Source organism: Hyperolius riggenbachi, chromosome 2 (genome assembly GCF_040937935.1).
Source record: "Hyperolius riggenbachi isolate aHypRig1 chromosome 2, aHypRig1.pri, whole genome shotgun sequence".
In the NCBI taxonomy this organism is placed as follows: Eukaryota; Metazoa; Chordata; class Amphibia; order Anura; family Hyperoliidae; genus Hyperolius; species Hyperolius riggenbachi.
The window spans coordinates 48,625,043-48,648,893 of NC_090647.1; the positions used below are offsets into that span (position 1 = coordinate 48,625,043).

General features: G+C 44.5%; 1 protein-coding gene across 3 annotated transcripts in view; it reads right to left on the reverse strand.

The window, feature by feature from the left end:
• ME3 (malic enzyme 3) overlaps nucleotides 1–23,851 on the reverse strand; it is a 212,096-nt gene that overhangs the window by 142,301 nt on the left and 45,944 nt on the right. For all 3 annotated transcript variants that reach the window (XM_068266772.1, XM_068266773.1, XM_068266774.1), the window contains exons 3-4: nucleotides 7,727–7,860; nucleotides 4,985–5,134 (exon numbers count right to left, since the gene is read on the reverse strand). In XM_068266772.1, the coding sequence (XP_068122873.1) occupies nucleotides 4,985–5,134; nucleotides 7,727–7,860 (284 nt within the window). The remainder of the gene's footprint in view (nucleotides 1–4,984; nucleotides 5,135–7,726; nucleotides 7,861–23,851) is intronic.

Consider the following 23,851-nt stretch of genomic DNA (forward strand, 5'->3'; position numbering starts at 1 on the left):
GCTTCGTCTCTGGTTCACTTTAAAGTGACAAGTGCCTAATAAAGATTATGATTACTTTGGATTTCATTGGAATACAGTGACTTTATACTCAGCTATGGCTGTCTTTTTTTGTCATGCATTTACTGTTTATTCATTGGAAACAACATGTGGGCCGTAATAATAATGTAAAACGTCTCATTCAGTTTCAAATTAATGGGACCCTCATGCTTAAAACTTCCATTAAAAAGCAATTTCTATAAAACTAATGATATGTTCCAGGAATAGCTCTTAAAGTTCTTCCAAGACATGAAATTCATGTAGGTTGTCACATACACATTTAATTATACATAAATGCTTTTCAGGCATTTTGTAATGCTTTCAACAAGCTGTAAATAATTATTTAATGTTTATATGCGATTAAGGATTTTCTAAGTCTGCACAATAGCTCTAATAAATTGTATGTAAGTGCCTGTCACTTGACTGCCTGTCTATTGGGCCAATCAAAGTGGCGGGATTATGTCCTAGAAAGCCACTGGAGCCACCGGGGCTCAGGGCGGGTTCAGTGGAGCGGCCGTTAGCTAAAAGGAGCGCCTGTAAGTTACCAGTGCATGCTACGCTGCACTACCGCATGGGGGGGATGGGGGCATGGGGGGGGGGGGGAAGTCTCCCCGTGGCGGCCCTGGATAGTGCTAAATGTCGCACTCCTCTCATTTAGCTGCTGAATCAAGTCCATTCTTAGCTGAATAGTCAAAAAATCCTCTAGGAATCAGAAAACACAAGGGAAAACGAGAGTGTGTTGCGTGGGAGCCGCCCCTGAGCCCCACAAGTCTGGGGTGGCCCATGCTTCACTCCCTTCCCATGTGTTGCTCCCAAGTTGTTCTCATATGGCAGAACGTAATGGACGTTGTAAGGTAGGCGTCTATTTTTTGGGCATACGGTTTCCGTACTCAGAACTTCCGCCCCACTTTCATCTTTTCTAGCATTGCGGTGATTATTACGTCATCTAAGCGAGACCAGCGTAAGTTGCGTCTAGCAAGAGAAGGTCAAAGTGAATCCCTCTACAAGTATGGCGGCGGCCGTATGTTACTGTGCCCGGTGATGGACCAATCATAAATATTCCCAGAAAGGACGCTCCTCTCATTCCATCCATACCATTTTGCCCTGGCCAGGCTACCTATGGTTCGAGGCAACCCGCGGGACAAGTTCAAGGCGCAGAGGCGAACTATATTACTAAATGTGAGTGTGATGATTTACATGTTTTTATTGATTTAGCATACCCCATTTAATGCACTACGGAGCGCTCTCCTGTCTCCCCATCCCTTGTCTATTTTTTGGGAGATGGGTGCGAGTGTCTCTTCCCGGTGCCGGCCACGCTGCACTTCCCAGCCTTCCCCTCCGGGGTACTGCTACAGGGCTTCCGAGCAGTGAGAGGGCCTGGAGCTCTGCGTATCCCTGGTTGATGGGGGCATGGGGGAGCCTCCCCGTGGCGCCCCTGGATAGTGCTAAATGTTGCACGAACTAATCCCCGCAGGGCAACCGTTTTGCAGTAATTATTTTTAGACCCTGCATATTATGGCATGCAAAAGAAAATGCAAATTTGCATGAGCATTGCCTTGTGATCAAGCCAATTAGGCCAAATTTGCAAAGCCAGATATATCAGGTTTTAACTTGGTGTTTAATGCACACATTCCTCTGCTGCTTTAATGTGTATGTATGGCCACTTGTCACTAGGGGGCCATGTGAGACAATAACAGAGGACTTTTGCCTTAGGTTTCTACATTTTCTGCAAGAATGGAGAGATAAAAGCATTTCAAGAATTTAAAGCACAACGAGTTCTGCTGTCTGAGGTCAAAAGCAGAGCACTTATCTCAAACGAGATGACTCTTTTGAAGTTGCTAATGGGCTAATGCATCTCTGGTTAAAACTGCAAATGCTGCATGTAAAGAAGTGCACTCGCCACTCACAAAACTGGGTTGCAAGGACTTGCAGCTGAAATTAAAGGACCACTATAGTGAAAATTGTAAAATTTTAAATACATGTAAACACATACAAATAAGAAGTACATTTCTTCCAGAGTAAAATGACCCCTCAATTACTTTTCCCCTTTTCTTGCTGTCACTTTCAGTAGATAGAAAATCTGACAGAACCAACATGTTTTGGTTTAGCCCATCTCCTCATGGGAGGATTCGCAGGGTTTTCTTTATTTTCAAAAGCACTTACTGAACGTCAATTGTTCAGTCCAGCTGCTAAAAAAAAGTGTGCTGAGAGCAGGGGGGCTGGCCGGTATCTTTGTATAAATCCTTTTCACAGAGAGTCTTTATAAAAAATAAAGGCCATGCAGAGACTCCCCTATGAAGAGATGGACTAGCCCAAAACTTGTCGCTTTTGTCAGATTTCAACTACCTACTGAAAGTGACAGCAAAATGAGAGAAAAGTAATTTATGGCTCTTTTTAATCTGGAAGAAATGTACTTCTTATTTGTATGTGTTTACATGTATTCGAAATTTAAAACATTTTCGTGATAGGGGTCCTTTAAGGATCATGGGGAGCAACTTGCCCCAACTCAAGCTGAAAAGCAAGATCCGCATGGTCGCACTCCTAATTTAAGCCAGACCCCTCCCCCTATAAGCCGCACGGTGCCTTTCCCAAGACGGGATGTACGCTTTCAAAGCGAATTTCTCTCCAACATAAAGTATAAAGAATTGTGAAGGAGCTACGAGATGCATTAAAGGTTCCTAAAAAAAGCAAATGAACAAAAACCCCAGAATCCTGAAAAAAAAAAAAAACAGTACATATAAAAAAAGTGACCTCATGGGAATCCGATAAGGACTTAAGGTAGAGCTTCCCTTTAAGCTCAGAAAACATTTGAGGTTAAATTCCCATTAACCCACACAGAGATCTAACAAACAAAGCCTATTCCATGTCACCCCATCTGAACTCTCTGTATTGTCTACAGCATGAGATGAATGATGATAAGGGACAGGAAGTCCAGGCCCTGCGCCGTTTCCTACGACTCCTCTTTATTTTATGACACATGGCACATAGGGGACTTGGATGGGGACCAGATGATCATCAGCACCGATAAGGCCAGACGTGAGGAACGGGGTCACCGCTTACATACAGAGTTTTATGGCTAGGCCGTTGTGCTGGGAGGTGGGGTCAGAGCGGAGTGGAAGTCCAAATTGAAGAAATAATAACAGGAGAGGATGTTACGCTGGGTGGGGACTCCCGTTTCCATGGAAACCATCCAAACACTGTTTTATCTGTACTTAAGAGTGTTTTGTTGCCAATCTTTTGACCGTTTCCCCAATTTCCTCCGCGATAATTAATGCTTCCTGAAAAGAAAAACTCCTCAACACATCCCGTAGAAATAGCATCCATATATCTGTAGGTATTTAGAGAGAGTTACCCTGTCGAATCCCCCCTCATCTGTGTCTAATCACAAGTTGTAATTTGATCTCTGTGTCAGCAGAGGAATCTGAGGCAGAGCAGCTAATTTGTAAACACAGGATGTTAATCCTATGTCTGCTTCCATGAAAGCAGGGAGTAGACAAACTGCAGATTTATTGCAGGATTTGTATTAACTGTAACAAAGAAATGTTTTCCTTTAAAGGTTATTATGCTGTTGCTTATCTTTTAGAGCAGAGAGGAAGTTCTGAGTTCAGGTCCACTTTAAGTACAGGAGAAAACCACTCCTGCCCCACCCCCATGCAATGGAAGGTAGCTGGAGGGGCGGCATAGTATAATTATGTTCCAGATTGGAACCAACTCCACTTGTGGATTCGGTGATCTGCCATGTTGTGCTTTCATGTCAAATTGCTAATATTGCCCTGCAGTGAGACCAGGGCCGGATTTACCATAAGGCACAGTAGGCACATGCCTATAGGCGTCTGATGATTTAAAAGGCGGCTCACTCCCCTCTTCAAGAGCCTCCCTCCCTCCTTTCCTATGCAGAGTCCCGAGCTGAGTGTGAATGAGAGGTTACTCACCCAGCTCTCGGCATTCCACTAACAAGATTTTCTTTCAATCAGGGGCACCACTAGCTACTTAATACTGAAGGTACCGCTTTAATACAGAATGTACCTCTGGCTACATGATGCTAAAAGGACACCTGTAGCTACCTGACGGGTAGGGGGAAGTGGCAGCTGGGACAGCCAGCACACTTGTGATGCAGTTTGGTGGGGTTTGTTGGTTCATGGAGGGTGAAGTCTAGGGTGCCGGGACAGCTCTGCCTATAGGCTCCTGTGAGGTTAATCTGGGCCTGAGTGAGACGTTTGCAGGCCCGCCCCCTCTTCTGGTTGAGCAGCAGAGGCTGGTCTGAAGGCTGTGTGCTGCCAGCAATCATCTGCAGCCTGATCTAACCTCATATTGAAGAGGAACTTCAGCCTAAACAAATATACTGTCATTAAGTTACATAAGATATGTTAATGAAAATAGGTAATATAATCTCTCTTACTCACCCTGTTTTAAAAGAACAGGCAATTGTTTGTGATTTCATGAGGGCAGACATCTTTTTGGATGAAAGGAGGTGACACGGAGCATGAGACACAGTTCCAACTGTCCTGTGTCCTGAGCACCTCTCCTAGCTGTGCGCGCTAGGCAACGAGAACAACATCAGAAATCCCATCATGCTTTGCACAGCATCAGGGGAAAAATGTCTGGGCAGATTTATTTGATGGGGCGGAGCTTAGCTTCTGTGCAGCTAAAAATGAGGCTTGGGTAAGAAAAACAAAGTTCTGATGCTGTGAAACTGTTAAAGAAACACCAAGCCTTTTCAGTGCGCTGAGTAGACCTTTAGTCTGGAGGTCCTCTTTAAGTTGTGAGGCTCGGTAGACCGGTGGCATTGTGTGCTTCCCCTATCACAATGGCCATTCGGCATGGAATGTAAGCTACACTGATTGCATACATTCTCACAGGTGTCCCCAGCCCCACGACTGCTCTAACAGAGGCTGCAGTGTCCTATAACATGCATGTGCTGGAGAGCAGCCAATAACACATTGCTCACCGCGGTCTCCTGAACGCCAGGCCGTACTGCTGACATGCCAGGCCCACCGTGGGCGTGTAGACAATGGGCATGAAGCGCTCTATGTCGGACGTCAGCACCCGGTAGAACAGCTTCTCATTCCGGTCCTGTAACGTCATCAGGATGATGTATCTGAAGGAAGACAGAGAGGAAAATCAGAGAACCAGCAGGCTATACATAAAGCACACATCTATGCTGGGAACCTCTATGTACAAGAAGGACAACATAAGCCATTTAAAGAGGCCCTGTAGTGACACATAGTAGAATGCAATAAATTAATCAGGATACCCACTTCTATGTTAATTATCCTGGTTTCAGCATCAGAAACACTTCATATAGTGTAGCATGTTGTTGTTTAGCCCCACCCTCCCACTAAGGCATGGCCTAGGCTGTTTATTATGCAGAATTCTCCTCCCAGAACATTCTGGGACACCAGAGATCTTTTCTACTGACTTTAGAATTCTCAGTAAGGGCTTGTTCACACTGCAGGCATTTTTGTTATTTTTTTTTTTTTTTAAGTGCGGGTGATTTTTCAAAATCACTCTGAAAGCACTTAAACCATGATTCTCTATGAGATAGTTCATAGCTAAGCGTTTCGTTTCCGATCAGTTTAGATAAGCGGTGTTTGAGCCATTTTTTGAGGCCTCATTCTGCCTCAATGGAAGGTATAGGAAAAACGAAAATGCTCACAAAACCGGTTTGTGGAGAGATTGCGTTCACGTTTTTAAGAATAAATACATTGTATTTATTATTTTCCGGATCAAAGAGTTCACTTCCTGACTTGCGTCAGGGAGTGAATTACCAAAACGCTTGGGAAAAACGCGTTGGAAATCGATAACCAAAAAATTGCCCACCCAAGCGCCGGGAATTGGAAACAAAAAAACGCCTCAAAATAAGCCCACCGCAGATGGACACGCGAGCCGAACGCAATGTGAACAAGGCCTAAATGAACATTCCGCACAGATCCCCTGACAGGACTAAAAATGTCACAATGTGGTAAATGTCAGAATATAAATCAGCGAGAGGAAAGATTTCACAATGGGCAAACACTGACTAAATCATTTATAAATTAATATTGTAAAGAAATAAGCAATTCTATTAAATACCGTATGTTATTTTGACTATAGTTCCTTTTTAAAGGACTCACAAGGCCAAAAAAGAAATCTAGTTTTACATACCTGTGGCTTCTTCCAGCCCCCAGAAGTCATTTGGGTCCTTCGCCGCAGCTCGGGTCCTCTCCGGGGTCCCATTGGCTGCCTGTAAGGATTGTTGACCCCTGATGGGTTGGCGCCTTCTGCACATGCACACGTGCGCCCTGCGCAGGAGAGCGTCCACATCACCGGGAGCATACTGCAAAAACTAGACTGACTACTGACTTTGCTGCCCATTTTATTTGTTTTTTATATACAGTACACATTTAGATCTTTAACAACCCCAGGCCCCCTTTCCACGAGAAGATGAAGGTGATGCATTTCCCAGCATGTTAGCAGTTCCCCAGCACCGGCCGGGCATTGTGCTCAGCAGTACTCTCCCGGTGACATGGGCACACAACTGAGCATGTGCAGAAGACGCCGATCCATTGGGGGGCCACGATAGTTTAGAGGCTTCCAGCAGGACCTGGGAGAGGACTGGAGCTGCGGCGAGGGACACGGAACACTTCTAGGGGCTGGATGAAGCTCCAGGTAAGTAAAGGTAGATTTAATTCATCACCTTAAATATCCTTAAAGTGAGAGGATTATGAATACCAATTGACCCGCAATCCTGCTGATCTTTCCTTTTAGTAGTGTCTGAATCACTCACCTGAAACAAGCATGTGGTTAATCCAGTAAAATTTTGTCAGAAACATCTGATCTGCATGCTTGTTCAGGGTCTATGGCTACATGTATTAGAGGTGGAGGATCAGCAGGACAGCCAGGCAATGTGCATTGTTTAAAGGAAAAATCAAAAAAAATGTCAGCCTCCATATGTCTCTCACCTCAGAGTCCCTTTAAAGGAAACTTAAACCGAAAAAAAAAAAATGGAGTTTCACTTACCTGGGGCTTCTACCAGCTCCATGCAGCCATCCTGTGCCCTCGTAGTCACTCATGGCTCTTCTGGTCCCCCGCTGCCAGCTAGTTTCGTTTTTGCCGACTGGGAGTCGGCGGGCACCATGCGTACTTTTTTACGCATTCCCGCTGGTGCAGGAAGCTATTGCGGACATTAACACGTACATTTTTACGCGTTACAGTTGCAATGCGTAAAATTTCATGCATTGCAACCATAACCCGTAATAATGTATTTGTTAACATCCGCGATAGCTTACTGCACCAGCAGGAATGCGTAAAAAAGTACGCATGGCAGCCGGCCGACTCCCAGTCCGTAAAAAACGAAACTAGCTGCCGGCGGGGGACTGGAGCAGCAGTGAGTGACTGCGAGGGCACAGGATGGCTGCATGGGGCTGGTAGAAACCCCAGGTAAGTGAAACTCATTTTTTTTTCCGGTTTAGGTTTCCTTTAAGCTATACACTTGGGAGCAACATTTTATTTGACCCTCTAATCTCGGATAGATTACCTATTACCTGCGGAGCAATTTTATTTGGAAAATGTCCTTCACCTTCTAGCAATAAAGAAGAGCTCATATTGTAGAGGGATGCAGTGAAACTGAATAGAACGGCTCATATCTGCTCGGCCAATGCCAGCTGGAAGGGAGCCACGCGGAGATCTCATGGAAATGAGACACACGTACTTGTCAAGATCGCTGGACTTTGTCTCGTAACTCTTCAGGACACGCAGGACCTGGACATCTTGGCTCAGGAAACACGGAGGCAGGAGACCATGAATGCCCAGCTGCAGTCGCTCTTCCAGTGTGAACGCCATTCCCTGGCAACACAAAGACACACAGAGTAATGTCAGCCAGTAATACTACAAGACTTCAATTATACATTGCTGCTGTATAAAAGTATTTGTATAAGAAAAGAGACTAAAAAGACAGAAGTCTAAATGAACATTAATCAAGATCCTGTGCAGAAGTGAATAGCTAAATAGCTCATTAGGATTTACAACAGCTTGATTTTTAGTAAATCTGTTCAGGATGGAATTTCTACTAAATACAAATACTTCGCAGAGCAGAAGCCTAATCCATGAGCATTGCAATCACCCCTGCAACCCCGGAGGCTTTGGGGGCCCCTCCTCCTCCCCATCCCCAACCGCTAGTGCAACCAATTACCTGTTCGTTCACAAAAACCGTGTGCAGGAGCATGTGTAATTTTTTTTCTGCTCCCATTTGCCGGCTCCCGATCACGTGACCTGTATGGGGATCGGGGACCAAGGGAGCGTCATGCTATCATTTTTTTTCAGGGGGGGCCCTATTAAGTCTAGTTATGCCTCTGCTAATGGCTCTTTTACACTAGAAGGTAATTCTTGCGTTACATTACCCTATTTAACCGCAAGGGGCTGCGAAAGTAATAAGTCTATGGAGACTTTCACACTCATTGCAGTCTGTTGAGGTGCGCCAGAAGTATCCGAGCCGACTCAAAGGCTGCAGCACGTTACCGCAAGCATTGCGCTTAAAGCGGGATTGTCACCATAAAAATCAGATTTCAACAGCAACTAGTCTGAGTTTATTAAAGAGAACCCGAGGTGGGTTCTAAGTATCCAGTTAGCATACAGAGGCTCAGTGCTCTCCCCAGGCTCTTTTAGCCTGGTGCTCCACCCGGATAGTTTTGATGAGCACCCGGCTGTCAACGGCTCACCTCCTCCTATGCTATAAGCAGAGTTGCGCACAGAAGCACTGGGCCTGCATTTTCTCATATTGCCCCACTCGGCTACTTTTTCATGCCACCCGGCTGGAAAAAAATTCTGGGGAGAACCCTGGGGCTGGTTCTGGATACAATGACCAGCCTCTGTTGCTATACCGTCTCCCCCAGTCTCCCCCCTGCACTCTGCTATGCCCCATAAATCAATCACGTGTCACCAGCATGGCGATTGATTTATGAGGCATAGCAGAGCGCAGGGGGGAGACTGGGGGAGACATAGCAACAGAGGCCGGTCATTGTATGCAGAACCAGCCTCTGTATGCTAATTGGATTCTTAGAGCCCACCTCGGGTTCTCTTTAAGTGATAAAGATGCTAATCCTGTATTCAAAACTTTTTCTGCTATTATGGTTTGGAGTTATCACATACCTTAGGAGCACTGGCCCTTTAATAGCCATTGCCAAACAGTTGCATGCTTGGGGGGTCTTTTTATCTATAATATATTCTTCCTCTTCCCTTTATTTCCCCCTCCTTCTAATGAGATAAGACAGTGCACTTCCTAGTATAGACCTCAGTGGGAGTGCCTGAAGACTCTGGGAGGAGGGCGGGTAATGAATACAAAATTAGCAAGAGGAGAAAAAAAAAAAAGAGTGAGGGAGGAAATGTCAGGAGGTCAAAGGTAACCAAGATGGAAACTGTCTAGAATAGGATTCTCTGCTTTTCCTTAATAAAATTCACAGGAATCTTAATGTGGACAGTGCAATACGGGGACAGGAAATTTGGGCGCATGAGGCAGGTGGACAAAAAGGACGCCGCCATTGACTCCCATATAAATATCGTTCAATGGGCGCCGAACAGGAAAAAAGGGCGCCCGTGATAATTTATGTTTTAAAAACTGCATCCGTGATAATTAATGTTTCCCAACTTCGCCGGCGGCCAGTAACGTTTACACATAAAATAATACTAGTTTTGAGTTAAATCGTAATGTAATATTTAAATAATCACTTTTCATAAATCATTATTTTCAACATATAAAGCCGTCAACAAAAATCGTAATACTTTTTTTTTTTTTTTACCACTCTGTAAACCATTATTATCCACCAAATAAACTGCGCAACAACAAAATCATAATATATAGTTTTTCACACTTAATACTTATAAAACACTATTATCCATCTGATAAACCGAGCAATAGCTAAATCTGTCGAATAATGGTTACAAACATACTAAACATATCTATCGTATTTAACTAAAACGTTATTTAAAATGTTATCACGTACTCTTTGTAAAACATTATTATCCACATAATAAAGCGATCAGTAAGTACATTGTAATATATTTTTTACAGTCACTATTTGTAAAACTTTATTATTCACACAATAAAGCTATCACTAAGGGGGGTCCTAGGGTTAGGCACCACCAGGAGGGATTTAGGGTTAGGCACCACCAAGGGGGTCTAAAGGCAGCCATACACTGGTCGATGTGCCATCAGATCGACCAGCTGACAGATCCCTATCTGATCGAATCTGATCAGATAGGGATCGTATGGCTGCCTTTACTGCAAACAGATTGTGAATCGATTTCAGCCTGAAACCGATCACAATCTGTTCAGCTGCTCCTGCCGCCTGTCCCCCCCCCCCGTATACATTACCTGATGCGGGCTCCCGGGCGTCTTCTCTGCATCTTCTCAGCGCTGCACCCGCTCCATCCCGGCGCTTCCTGTGTCACTCCGTGACCAGGAAGTTCAAATAGAGCGCCCTCTATTTGAACTTCCTGGGTCACTGCAGTGACCCAGGAAGCGTCGGGATGGAGCGGGTGCAGCGCTGAGAAGATGCAGAGAAGACGCCCGGGAGCCCGCATCAGGTAATGTATTTTTCATCGGATCGGCCGCCGCTAGCGACGCGCACTTAACCGCGGGCGATCGAGGGTAATTTCCCGCACGGCGCGATCGACGGACCGATCCGATTTCGGGAGGAAATCGGATCGTCGGCGGCGTTTACCGCGAACGATTGGCAGCAGATTCGATCCCAGGATCGAATCTGCTGTCGAAACGGCCGGGAATCGGGCCAGTGTATGGCCAGCTTTAGGGTTAGGCACCACCAGGGGGGTCTTAGGGTTAGGCATCACCAGGGGGGGTCTTAGGGTTAGGCATCACCAGGGAGTGGTTAGGGTTAGGCACCACCGGGAGGGGGGGGGGGGGGGGGTCTTAGGGTTAGGCACTACCAGGGGGGTCTAGGGGTTAGGTAGAGGGAGGGTTCTGTGTGAGAGTAGGGTTAGGTTTAGTTGTAGTAAAATGTTAGTAATATTTACTAACATTTAATGTTTTACTACAGTTATTACAAACGTACTTCTATTTTTTATGATATGGTTTTTTGAAATATGTTAATTAAGTTATAATCTGCACTAAATGACTTTTTAAAGGTTTATCAAATGTTATAATAAAAATTGTTACAAAATATAATTTAGAAACTTTATGAGTATAAAATGTAAAGATATGTTTTTGGATCCTGATCTGGTTAACCTGCTGAGCGGTCTGGACGAGCTCAGCTCGTCCAACACCGCCAGAGGCTGCCGCTCAGGCCCTGCTGGGCCGATTTTTGTCAAATAAAAAGCAGCACACGCAGCCGGCACTTTGCCAGCCGCGTGTGCTGCCTGATCGCCGCCGCTCTGCGGCGATTCGCCGCGAGCAGCGGCGAAAGAGGGCCCCCTTAGCCGCCTGAGCCCTGCGCAGCCGGAACAAAAAGTTCCGGCCAGCGCTAAGGGCTGGATCGGAGGCGGCTGACGTCAGGACGTCGGCTGACTTCGATGACGTCACTCCGCTCGTCGCTATGGCGACGATATAAGCAAAACAAGGAAGGCCGCTCATTGCGGCCTTCCTTGTTTATTCTGGGCGCCGGAGGCGATCGGAAGATCGCCTCCGGAGCGCCCTCTAGTGGGCTTTCATGCAGCCAACTTTCAGTTGGCTGCATGAAATCGTTTTTTTTTTATTTAAAAAAAAACCTCCCGCAGCCACCCTGGCGATTTAATCAGAACGCCAGGGTGGTTAAATCGTTAAAAAAAAACAGTACTTAAACATCGTTTATGTAAAATCAGTTTTAAATCATAATAATTATCTTTGTGAATATACAAACGTTATTGTACGTTTCCGTCTATAATTACAGATAATAGTGTTTTACCAACACAACATTTCTGGCTGAAAAGAGCACTGGTTAAGGGCACTGCCTTTGACATGGGAGACCAGGGTTCGATCCTGGCTAGGGTCAGTACCTATTCAGTAAGGAGTTTAAGGCAAGACTCCCTAAAGCTACGTACAGACATGCGATAACGATCGTTCGTAAGCAACGACGAACGATCAATTAAGGAGAGAAATGAAAAGGTCGTTAGTAAAGAGGTGTTGAAAGTGGGAAACGATCAGATCGTTTCCGAACGAACGATGCGGAAGTGACGAACGTATGATGCAGCGCATCTAGTATGCTAAACGTTATTCAGATCAATGAACCCGGAACGAACGTCATTGTTAATGGCCAGTAGGAAAGAGGAAGTTGCGTACAGATATATATATATATATATATATATATATATATATATATATATATATATATATATATACACAGGGAGAGAGAGATATAGATAGATATATCTCTATCTATGTCAACATATATCTATATATCTCTATACATCTATCTACATCTATATATACATATATATATATCTATATACATATATCTATATACATCTCTCTGTCTCTCTCTCTCTGTCTGCGCATGTACGGTACTTAACGAACGATCGTTTTTGTAACGATCAGCATACACACGTACTTTTGCTAACGATCGTCGTTACAAAAAATCCGCCAGGACGGATTTCCAGTTTGCAACGACTTCAGTCGCTGATCGTTACCCTTAATGATCGTTAGCGGTTATTTTGTAACGATCGTCGTTATAAACGATCGTTAGTCGTTCGTTACCAACGACTTTAGTCGCATGTCTGTATGCCCCATAACACTGCAGGGTGGCCTCCTGAGCGCGTCCCAGTGGCTGCAGCTCTTGAGCGCTTTGAGTCCAACAGGAGAAAAGCGCTATACAAATGTTCGGATTATTATTATTATTATTATTATTATTATTGCATATACATTATTTAATGATTTGAATTTGTAGAACATTATTGTAAACGAAATATTAAAATAATATTTTTATAAACGATATTTCAGATTAACATTTACACCAGGCGCCCTTTTTTCCCCGATGCCCTTTTTGCACGTACGCATGCAATACATCTGTTAAGTAAAGCTAGTATTTATCTACTTATATGTGTGTTTTTTTATTCCTAGGTTAAATATGGGTGTCACTTGTTCTTTAATTCACAGTGCTTGGAGTAATGGAAGTCTATGGGCGACACATGTAGTGTAAACCACAGAGTGTTGTGCATTGTGGAGCGCGTGCACAGACTGACAGGAATCCCAGTGATGTACTGCCTGCCCAGCAGGAATTACATCACTGAGCGGGGGCCGTGCTATTCATATGACCCTGTTGGCGCACAGGGTCATGTGAGTGAGGGGTTTTTGTGTTGCCATGCGATGACCTAGGATCATCGCACCACAACCTGTAGCAGGGCCCTCTAAGTGGATATGCTTAGAGGGCCCTGCTGCTGGATTAGTGGGCTCGAGGATGATGGGAAAAGCCTGTGGACTATCCATAGGCTTTCTCCTACTGAGGTCAGTATCTAACATTTACTCAATTTCCTACTTCAAATTCACTTTAAAAGAACCAAAAATCCCTCTTACTAAAAAAGCTCTACCTGAAGCCATATTGACAAAGGCCTTGCACTGAGGAGGACCAACAAGACAGAAACATCTGTGCGCATGTTGGATTAGATTGAATCAGTAACATACATGTAAATAGGATGTAGGCACTGAGTTTTTAGGGGCATTAAGGGATGATTTTCATATTCAGCAGTTTGCACCATGGCAGATCTTTCTTGCTGACATACAGCTGAATTATTGCAAGTGCCTTCTGGTTTAACGGAAACCTGAGGTTAAAAAAAAAAAAAAAAACACAACAAGCATCTATACTTACCTGGGGTTTCCTCCAACAGGAGCAGCCAATTAGCAGGTCACAGCTTTTGAACTATTTTTTAAGCCAAAAGTGGGAACAAGGTGGTGTATGTGTGGGGGGAGCCCATCTGAAGGTATATACAGTATATACTGAAAGCCTCTTCTTGCTTTCTGTTTACTTTATTCCAGAACACTGGTTTACCAACCAAGGTTTACTTTTTTTCTGCACCTTTCCACACATTTATTCTCATCTAGCAGCGTTAAAGAAGCCAGAGTAAGTCCCACACGTTGTTTTCTTTGGCGAGGAGAAGAGAAGCAGAGAGAACTGAGTCCCGGCAGATCTCTATCAGCAGGCTGGCTCCTCTCCAGAACCGGCTCTCTTGTAACAGGAGGGAAAACATAATAAACATCTTGTCACGGTTGGAATTAAAACCCGAGTTCTGTTCCCCACATCCAGGGAGACCAGCGTGATGACTACAAGGAATTTATACAAGTGCTCAGTGGCCCTATCAAACCACATGGAGAGGCTTCTGTTCTGCTGCCCGCTGCTCTACCCGGCCAGACCGCATGCTGAGCGGTGGTAAATGTTTCAAGTCCGCACACAGTCACCTAGACCGCGCTGGCACCATGCAAAGAATGCGCCCTTCCATTGTGATCACTCGCCTCTATGTACTTTATACGCGGAGCTAAACTTGAAATAGAGTGTGTGTACTTGTGTCAGCAGAGCCTGGGGCCCCCACCTATCAGGTGCACCAGGGTTTTGTGATTTCAGTGTTCAAAAGAAACTTTATTGAGAGCGTAATATATATGAACATTAAACAGATACAGTAGGATGCGAAAATTTGGGCAACCTTATTAATCGTCATGATTTTCCTGTATAAATTTGTTGGTTGTTGTTACGATAAAAAATGTCAGTTAAATGTATCATATAGAGGACACACACAGGGATATTTGAGAAGTGAAATGAAGTTTATTGGATTTACAGAAAGTGCGCAATAATTGTTTAAACAAACTTAGGCAGGTGCATAAATTTGGTCACCACAAAAAAGAAATGAAATCAATATTTAGTAGATCCTCCTTTTGCAGAAATTACAGCCTCTAAATGCTTCCTGTAGGTTCCAATGAGAGTCTGGATTCTGGTTGAAGGTATTTTGGACCATTCCTCTTTACAAAACATCTCTAGTTCATTCAGGTTTGATGGCTTCCTAGCATGGACAGCTCTCTGTAACTCACACCACAGATTTTCAATTATATTCAGGTCTGGGGACTGAGATGGCCATTCCACAATGTTGTACTTGTTCCTCTGCATGAATGCCTGCCTTAGTGGATTTTGAGCAGTGTTCAGGGTCGTTGTCTTGTTGAAAGATCCAGCAGCTTCAGCTTTGTCACCGATTCCTGGACATTGGTCTCCAGAATCTGCTGATACTGAATGGAATCCATGCGTCCCTTAACTTTGGCAAGATTCCCAGTCCCTGTACTGGCCGCACAGCCCGACAGCATGATGGAACCACCACCATATTTTACTGTAGGTAGCAGGTGTTTTTCTTGAAATACTGTGTTTTTCCTTCATGCATAACGCCCCTTGTTATGCCCAAATAACTAAATTTTAGTTTCAGCAGTCCACAGCACCTTATTCCAAAATGAAACTGACTTGTGCAAAGGTGCTTTAGCATACCTCAAGCGGCTCTGTTTGTGCTGTGGGCGGAGAAAAGGCTTCCTCTGCATACAGCATCTCCTTGTGTAAAGTCCGGGTTGAAGGAGGAAGTGTTTGTGTCACGTGACCGGCGAATGCGGCGCTTGTAACGCATGGTGGGAGGCGACGTGTACGGACCATAAGAAGACGTCATTGTGGTAAGATTGACCCCCGCCCCCCTTCCCCCACCATATAGGATATGATATATTTAACTGACATTTTTTTTTATCATAAGAACCAACGATTTATACAGGAAAATCACGATGATTAACAACGTTGCCCAAACTTGTGCATTCCCACTGTACATAACAGTAAACAGTTATGCTCATCTACAAAAGAAAAGCATGCAATCGTAGTAAATACAAAAAGAAACAAGATGTTTTCAGAAACTTAACCCAATTAAAGGGCACTTTAATTGTAAATATGGGGGAGAAAGGTGATTTGATTTTAAAGTGAGATAAAACTAATTGAACATTCAATAAAAAGGAGTTTCCTACTTTTTATTACCTATACCAGGGCCGGATTTACTATAAGGCACTGTAGGCACGCGCCTACAGGCGCCTGATGATGGAAAGGCGGCTCACTTCCCTCCCCTAGCGCCTCCCTCCTTCCCTATGCAGAGTCCTGAGCAGAACATAAATGAGAGGTTAACTCACCCAGCTCTCGGCATTCCACTGACCAGCTCTCTCTTTAGTCGGGGGCACCTCTAGCTACTTAATATTAGGTAGCCAGAACAATCCTCACTATTAAGGGGCACTTGTAGCTACCTATAACGGGCAAGGGAAGGGAGAAATGACAGGGTTTGCAGGTTCATGGAGGGCGAAGTCTATCGTGCCAGGACATCTGTGCCAATAGGCTCCAGTGATGTAATTCCGGGCCTGACCTATACAGGTATCATATTTGCTTTTTTTGCACAAGTAATGTCAGTTTACAACTTCCCAAAGTACAGTTCATCTGCTCTCAAAGCTGCCATTGCATTTTATTGCATAGCTGCTGTGTTTATATATTGCAATCTATCTAGTGATCACTTCTCAGCTCTTTCTGCTTCTCAGCTCAGTTTTGGCAGTTTGCTCATGTTTACTAAATGTATCTGACAAAGGAATGTAAACAAAAAATAATGTTATCACCTCTTTGGATTGTGGCGACAAGTTTTCCACTGAAGAACAAAGTGCTGTGTTTAACTGAATGCTGTTTTTTTTTAAATTTACATTCCGAAAAATCATAGGTGGTGACATCTTTAGTTCTACCAGGTGATCTGTACGGAATGTTTGCTACTGAGAGTTCTATGCACAGAGGGAGATATCAGTCACACAGGTGTGGACAAGCGCAACACTCAAAAAAGCCAATGCATCCTTTATTGAATAATCAAATAATATTGTGGGAACATATTAACAATGGAGTGGAAAATCGCAGTACACTCCCTCAGGGCTGGACTTACCATAAGGCACACTAGGCACAAGCCTATAGGCGCCAGTGCGCTCAGAGGTGCCTGTCACAGGACTACAAACCAGCGCTCACCATCCTGGAGCCACGATATCACCACCTCTGTAGCATAGAAACCTGGATGGGCGTGCAGGAGGGGATTGTCTAACTACCCAACCATCCCTCTATGCTACACACTCTCTATGCTACACGCAAGTCCCCATGAGAGTGCATAGAGAGCAGGATAAGTAGACATGGATTGGCAGGTGTACCCCTGAACCTGCATTTTATTAAGGATTTTCAGGTTGGGAGGGCAGAATTAGGGGTGTCAGAACCACCAATGTCAAAACCGCCTGCTTCCGGCACAACTACCCTTTACTACTTCCTCTTTTATTCCCCCCCGAGTGGAGTTGCACTTTAAAGAAGATGTTTTCATGATACAAGCTTCAGTTGTTTTGAAAATTAAATATCTGGAGAGCGTGTAAAAACAGGAGCTGCCATGAACAGGTGTTGCTGTTGGTGTTCCAAGCAGGTCAGACAGCTGGATGTCAGTGTCAGGAGTCACCTGAGCAATATTCTTCCATAAATACAGAATGCAAACAAGGTTCCCCTAGTAGCAGATCTCTGGCTTGTACGGGCGCCAGTGCGATCGTGTTTGTGCAGAACCAAGCATCCTCCACCCAACAACGCGGTGCAGGTGACGACCTGGCAGGCTGGACAACGACCCTTCCATCTGGGTCAGGAAGTCAGAAATCTATCAGCGGATTCTATGACAGCACCTGCCTGGGTTTTACATGCTCACAGTAGGCTGAATCTTCAGAATCCAGGGTTTCCTTCCATAATAATAAACATTAAAGTGGGATAAAACTCTGACATAACATCCTTTAAAAATGTGTTTTCCTACTTTTTATTACCCATACAGTTACCATATTTGCTTTTGTGCACAAGTAATATTGTCTGCTTACAAATTACAAATTCCCAAAGTACAGATTATCTGCTCTGAAAGCTGCCATTGCATTTTATTCATAGATTTTAATATAAATACAGCAGCTATCTTGCGATAAATGTCTTATCTGTGTCTGCTTGTCAGCTCTGTGTAATTCAGTTGCAGCAGTTGCTGGCGGGGAAGCAGTAGATTTGGGCGCATGAGACAAGTGGACAAAAAGGGCGCCCCATTCACTTTCATTATAAATATCGTTTAATGGGCGCTGAACGGGGAAAATAAGGCGCCGGAGATTTTTAAGGATTTATAACGGCGCCCGGAGATTTTTAAGGATTTATAACTATGTTTGTGATGATTTAAGTTTACAAAATGAGCCCGTGACGAATAACGTTTATGAAGATAATAAATCACTATTTCTAAAACATTTCTAACACATTATTATCCACCCAAAAAAATAATTTACATTTTTTTTCTTTACATTCTTTATTTATTCATGTCTGTAAAACATTATTATCCATAGGGGGTTTTAGGTTTAGGCACCAACAGGGGGGTCTTAGGTTTAGGCACCTACAGGGGGGTCTTAGGTTTAGGCACTAACAGGGGGGTCTTAGGTTTAGGCACCAACAAGGGGGTCTTAGGTTTAGGCACCTACAGGGGGGTCTTAGGTTTAGGCACTAACAGGGGGGTCTTAGGTTTAGGCACTAACAGGGGGGTCTTAGGGTTAGGCACCAACAGGGGGTCTAGGGGTTAGGGATAGGTACAGGGAGGGTTTTTAATAAACGAAAATATAAGTTTCACTTTACAAACAGGGAAGATTAACGTTTTAAGAATTGCCGATCTCATACACATTATTTAGTGATTTATACATTTTTAAATCACTATTTATAAACGAAATTCTACACAATAATTTCTATAAACGATATTTCCATTTATCGTTTATACCACGCGCCCTTTTTTCCCGACGCCCTTTTCGTACGTACGCGCTGGCGGTAACTAATTGTCCATTGTTTACATTCCTCTGTTGATACAATGTTGTCACCTCAGATCACAAGCTAAAAGTTCATATCTCAAGCTTCCACTGCTGTTTAACCATTTGAATGCACTTACCTGGGACTTCTATCAGCCCCTGTCATGTTCCACGCCGTCCTCCTACGATCCTCTGTTCCCCGCCGCCGGTCCCGGTCTAATTATTCCTCTAACTAGATGAATACTGCTCGCTCCCGCTCACGTCTCTGGGCGCTTACTGCGCAGGCGTACTGCGCCTGCGCAGTAAGCTCCCGGAGACACGAGCACGCGGGCGACAGTAGTATTAGACTGTAGACTCTAGATTGTAGAGATAGCGGCGCGGCGGATAGCGGCGATCGAGCACAGGGCGGCGGCGATCGGTGTGCTCACGCAGCTAGCAAAGTGGTTACCGCCAGGAAGGTTAAGGCTGGAAATAGTCTTTTAGAGCAAAGAAGAATTGCTGAGTTTCAGACCACTTTAATGCTGGTACCCAGTATTACATTTCCACGGACGGGAAGTTGCATCGTGTGTACATGTCCAAAGTGCACCTGATCGATAAAGTTATCGATTTTACAATGCTAAGTGCGAAAAATCATTCGCTTTATCGATTGGGACCCAATGGGACATGGTCGGAAATGATTGCCCGATTCCTGTCGATCGGGCGGGAAATTGCATCCTGTGTACCCAGCATAAGGGACGTCAAGTAGCACCTTACTGAACTGGCCTGATGTTTATGGTCACATTCACGCTAGCAAAAAAAAAAAAAAAAAAAACTTGCATTATGCTTATGTGCAATAAGCTAGATAGGAAGCCATAGGGAAGCATTCCACAGTAATTAGGGTCCATTATTCTCCTCACTCATTGTTTGCAGTGTATCCCAGCATAATGCATGCCTATAGGTTGTGATACCCTATTGTGCTCTGCATTCTCTCATTATGAACTGAGCTCCAGAGGGCTCGCTGGTTTCCCATATTCTCCCGTCTCCCTCAATGGGATATCCTGGGATTCAAACGCCAACATTATAAAAAATAAAAATAAAGACAGGAAGAGAACAGGACATTCTGCCCCTTCTATCTTCTCCTCCATGGACAATGTCACTTGTTGGTGCTCATAGAAAATAAAGGAACAATTATATTATTTTTACCCTTTTAAAACCAACTACTGTATTTTTTGGACTATAAGCCTGCAGGCTACCAATTTGTTTTGTTACTATGTGGAGGGCAGAGGGCAGACACAGCGGCAATATTTCTGTCTGTAGCCACCAGAGAATTTTCAGAATGGACGGTAACCCACACTGGAATCCTTTGCGACTGTTTGGAGTACAGTTGCCACGAGACCCACCAGACACCTCCCACCTTGCTGCAGCAGTAATAAGCTGCACAGGGCAGAAGACCTTACTTCTCATTTTTAACACTCGCGTTAATCCATTAAGTGGTAGCAAACTTTCTCCTATCTGCCAAGTTTTCGTTGGTATTGGTTGGTTTGTTAGTATGAACTTTTTGAAAAAAAAAAACACATGAAAGAGAAAGAATGATTGCCAGTATATATAGCTGAACTGAAAGCTCAGAGTTGTAAATTCCCCTTTAAACACCAATATTTCACATTCGGTTACCCAAAAAAAAAAAAAAAAAAAAAAAAAAAAGTCGTCAGGTCTGCTTAGAACAATAGAGGGCGACAGAGAGCTTCAATCCGTTTTTGCTGCAGTTCCCCACTAATTCTAGGCTATTCATGCTATATGAAATCATGGGCTGAAGTTCTGGTACATAATGTCAGCTCTTACTAACCATCTAAATGACACTTGAAAATCGTGATTGGGTGTCATGCTTTTTTTCTTATAAAGCAAGAGAAAGGCCATTGACACAAGCAGTCACTGTGTGCCAGAAATGCTTCAGTACAGGATTTCACAAACAAGATCGCTCCGTAAAGTACATAATTTTAAGTCTCAATAAAAAAGCACCTGGGGAGTGTGCACAGGAAGGGCCTGGACTTCCAAGAATCAAAGTGCAAACCACCCACTCCTTGTCCACCCCATATAGCGGTAATAACCAGCCTCTACATAAATGCAGATAAAGGAGAGCAGTCACTCGGACCAAGAGACCACGGGGCAGTCAGGCCTGGAACCCACTAGAGCGCTTTTTTGCGTGTTTAGGGAGAGCTTTAAATCGCTAGCGCTTTCCCTAAATGCTCTGCCAATGTAAATAAATTAACAAGTTCCACAGTAGCGTGGGCGATGATCAAAATCACAATCGTAGGACATGCAGCATTTTGGGAGCGTTTGCGCTTCAGTGTAAAATTACTGAAGCGCTGGTAAATCGCTCATGAAATCGCTACACGTAGGGATCTGTGTGCGATTTTAAATTACTGCAAACTGTAAAAAAAAAAATTATATATAGATTGAAAGGACCAATCAGAATTAAAATCACTAATCGCAGATCGATTTCACAATCGCTGCCAAAAAGCTTACACTTTAAAGAAAATCGCTACTAAAATCGCTGCGAGTCAGGTAGTGGGCGGGGAAGGAATGATTCTCCTCCTCCTGCGTTCCAGGCGCTGCATTCCACAGTTCATCACTTCCTGAAATGCCGCCCACTCTACTTCCGCAAGTACAGTTGGCGGCATTGAGGAGGAGACTAGCGGTGGAAGGCAGCGCCTGGATCGCGGAAGGAGGGGAGTCATTCCTTCCCCGCCTCCTGCCTGACTCAAACTCGCGCTGCGCTAATAGCTGGAGGGGGAGCGCGGACAGGGGGACTCCAGGTGACGGAGGGGGGCAGGGTCTGCCCCGAGTATAACTGCCCCCAGTATACGTAGTATAGTTGCACCAGAATAGGTAGCCTGGAGGTGGTAGCAGCCAGGAAGGGGGAGCAGTGGGCACAGGCCTCCAGGCTACCTTTACTGGGGCAACTCTATACAACCTATACTGGGACAATTATACTACCTATACAGGGGGCAACAATACTAGCTACCTATACTGGGGCAACTATACTACCTATACTGGGGGCAACTATACCTGGCTACCCAAGAAAGGGGGCACTTATACTACCTGTACTGGGGCAACAATACTACCCATACTGGGGGCAACTATACCTGGCTACCCAATAAAGGGGGCACTTATACCTGGCTACCTACCTAAAGCGAGGGTGAACATTTTTGGGTGCTGTGCGATCGTCCCAAATCGGCAGGGAGTGCATCCTCACAAGTTTGCCTCAGGCAGCAAAACGTCTAGAACCGGCCCTGTGTGTATCACCAGCCAGCACTGTCATTTAGAAATACTGAGCTCAGGCAATCAGTTTCTCCACAAGACGTCATTCATAAATATGCAGCAAACGTAATTTAGTGCATCAAAGGGGAACCAGACAAGCGAACAAAAGTCATCCACTAACAGCAAGATAAATGGGAAAATCTTATCTGTCCCTGCACTCAGGTGCTGAACGCAATGCTGTACTGAGGGGGAGGTGGCCTCTGCCAAGACTTTCTGTTGGTTGGATGGTTTGTTGGTTGTATGGCAGGAGGAGAATGTTGCAATCTCTGTTGGGTGTACAACCTTCTGTGCTTGTGCTGGAGATATAAATAGACCAAAACACTATCTGTGCAGCTGACTATATTCAGCAATGGGAGATGCACCCTGGGAGTGACATGGTACAGTACATACCTCTCAGCTTGTTCGTCTGGGCACAGTGCTATATCAGGGCTCTGCACTAAAGTGAACCTGTCCGAACTGTTTATGCAACTTATTGGGATAAGTAAAAGTGGCTACACATGATACAATAAAATGATCCGATTTTATGGCAATTTGATACAAAAAAGATAGAATTTCTTGAATTTGCAGTACTTGTTATTGGACTACCCACCCTGGGCACTGTTATTGAGGCGATTTCACAGGGCAATCGTTTTCATTTGATGCATACTGATGTGATGTCATAGGTAGGTAGTGTGGACCAAGTGGTGGAATACGCCATCAGGAGTCCTTGTGAAGGCCTTGGAAGTACGTCCATCCTCCAGTGCTTCGGGCACAGCTGTACTGCGCACACTTGTGCATGCGCAGTACAGAGCCGCTCGTCTTTGGAAGCCCTTGGGGATGCGCATACTTGCGAAGCCTTCATGGAGGACTCCCGAAGGCGTATTCAACCAGCTAGTCAAATAACTTCCACAGGAGGACAGTGGGGGAAACGAGGCGATGCAGGAGGACAAGGAAAGCTCTATAGTATCCAGAGCAGTCCCTCTCCATAGGTAGGTATCTAACTTTTTTCAGGCATGGGACCCACTACAAATCGCAAATCACTTGCGTTTTCAATAAGCGTTTTGTAAGCGATTTCATGGGCGTTTTCAGGCGCTTTTGGGAGCGATTTTAAAGTGTAAGCTTTTTGCTGACGATTGTGATAGCGATTAGCGATTTTAATTCTGATTGGTCCTTTCAATTATCATTTTTTACAGTTTACAGTAATTTAAAAAAATCGCACACAAATCGCTACTTTATATTAAAGCGCAAGCACTCCCAAAATGCTGCATGTCCTGCGACTGTGGTTTTGCTCATCGCAATCGCTACTGTGGAATGTGTTACATTTATGTACATTGGCAGAGCGTTTAGGGAAATCGCTAGCGATTAAAGCGCTACCTAAACACTCAAAAAAGTGCTCTAGTGGGATCCAGGCCTCAGGCTGATTTTAGTATCACTCTTAGGCTAGGTTCACAGTAGGACATTGCGGTGCTGCATTACAAAGTTTTACAGCCGCACTGCAATAAGCTTACTGCACTGCAATAAGACTATGCGACCTTCACAGTGCGATGTATTGCGTTGCATTGTAACGTGTAGCATTATGGTCAGGGCCGAATTTACCATAAGGCACTGTAGGCATGTGTCTACAGGCGCCTGATGATAGAAAGGCGGCTCAATCTGCTCCTTGAGTTCCTGCCTCCCTCCTTCCCTATGCTGAGTCCTGATCAGAGAGTAAATAAGAGGTTACTCGCCCAGCTCTCTGCATTCCACTGACCAGATCTCCCTTCAGTC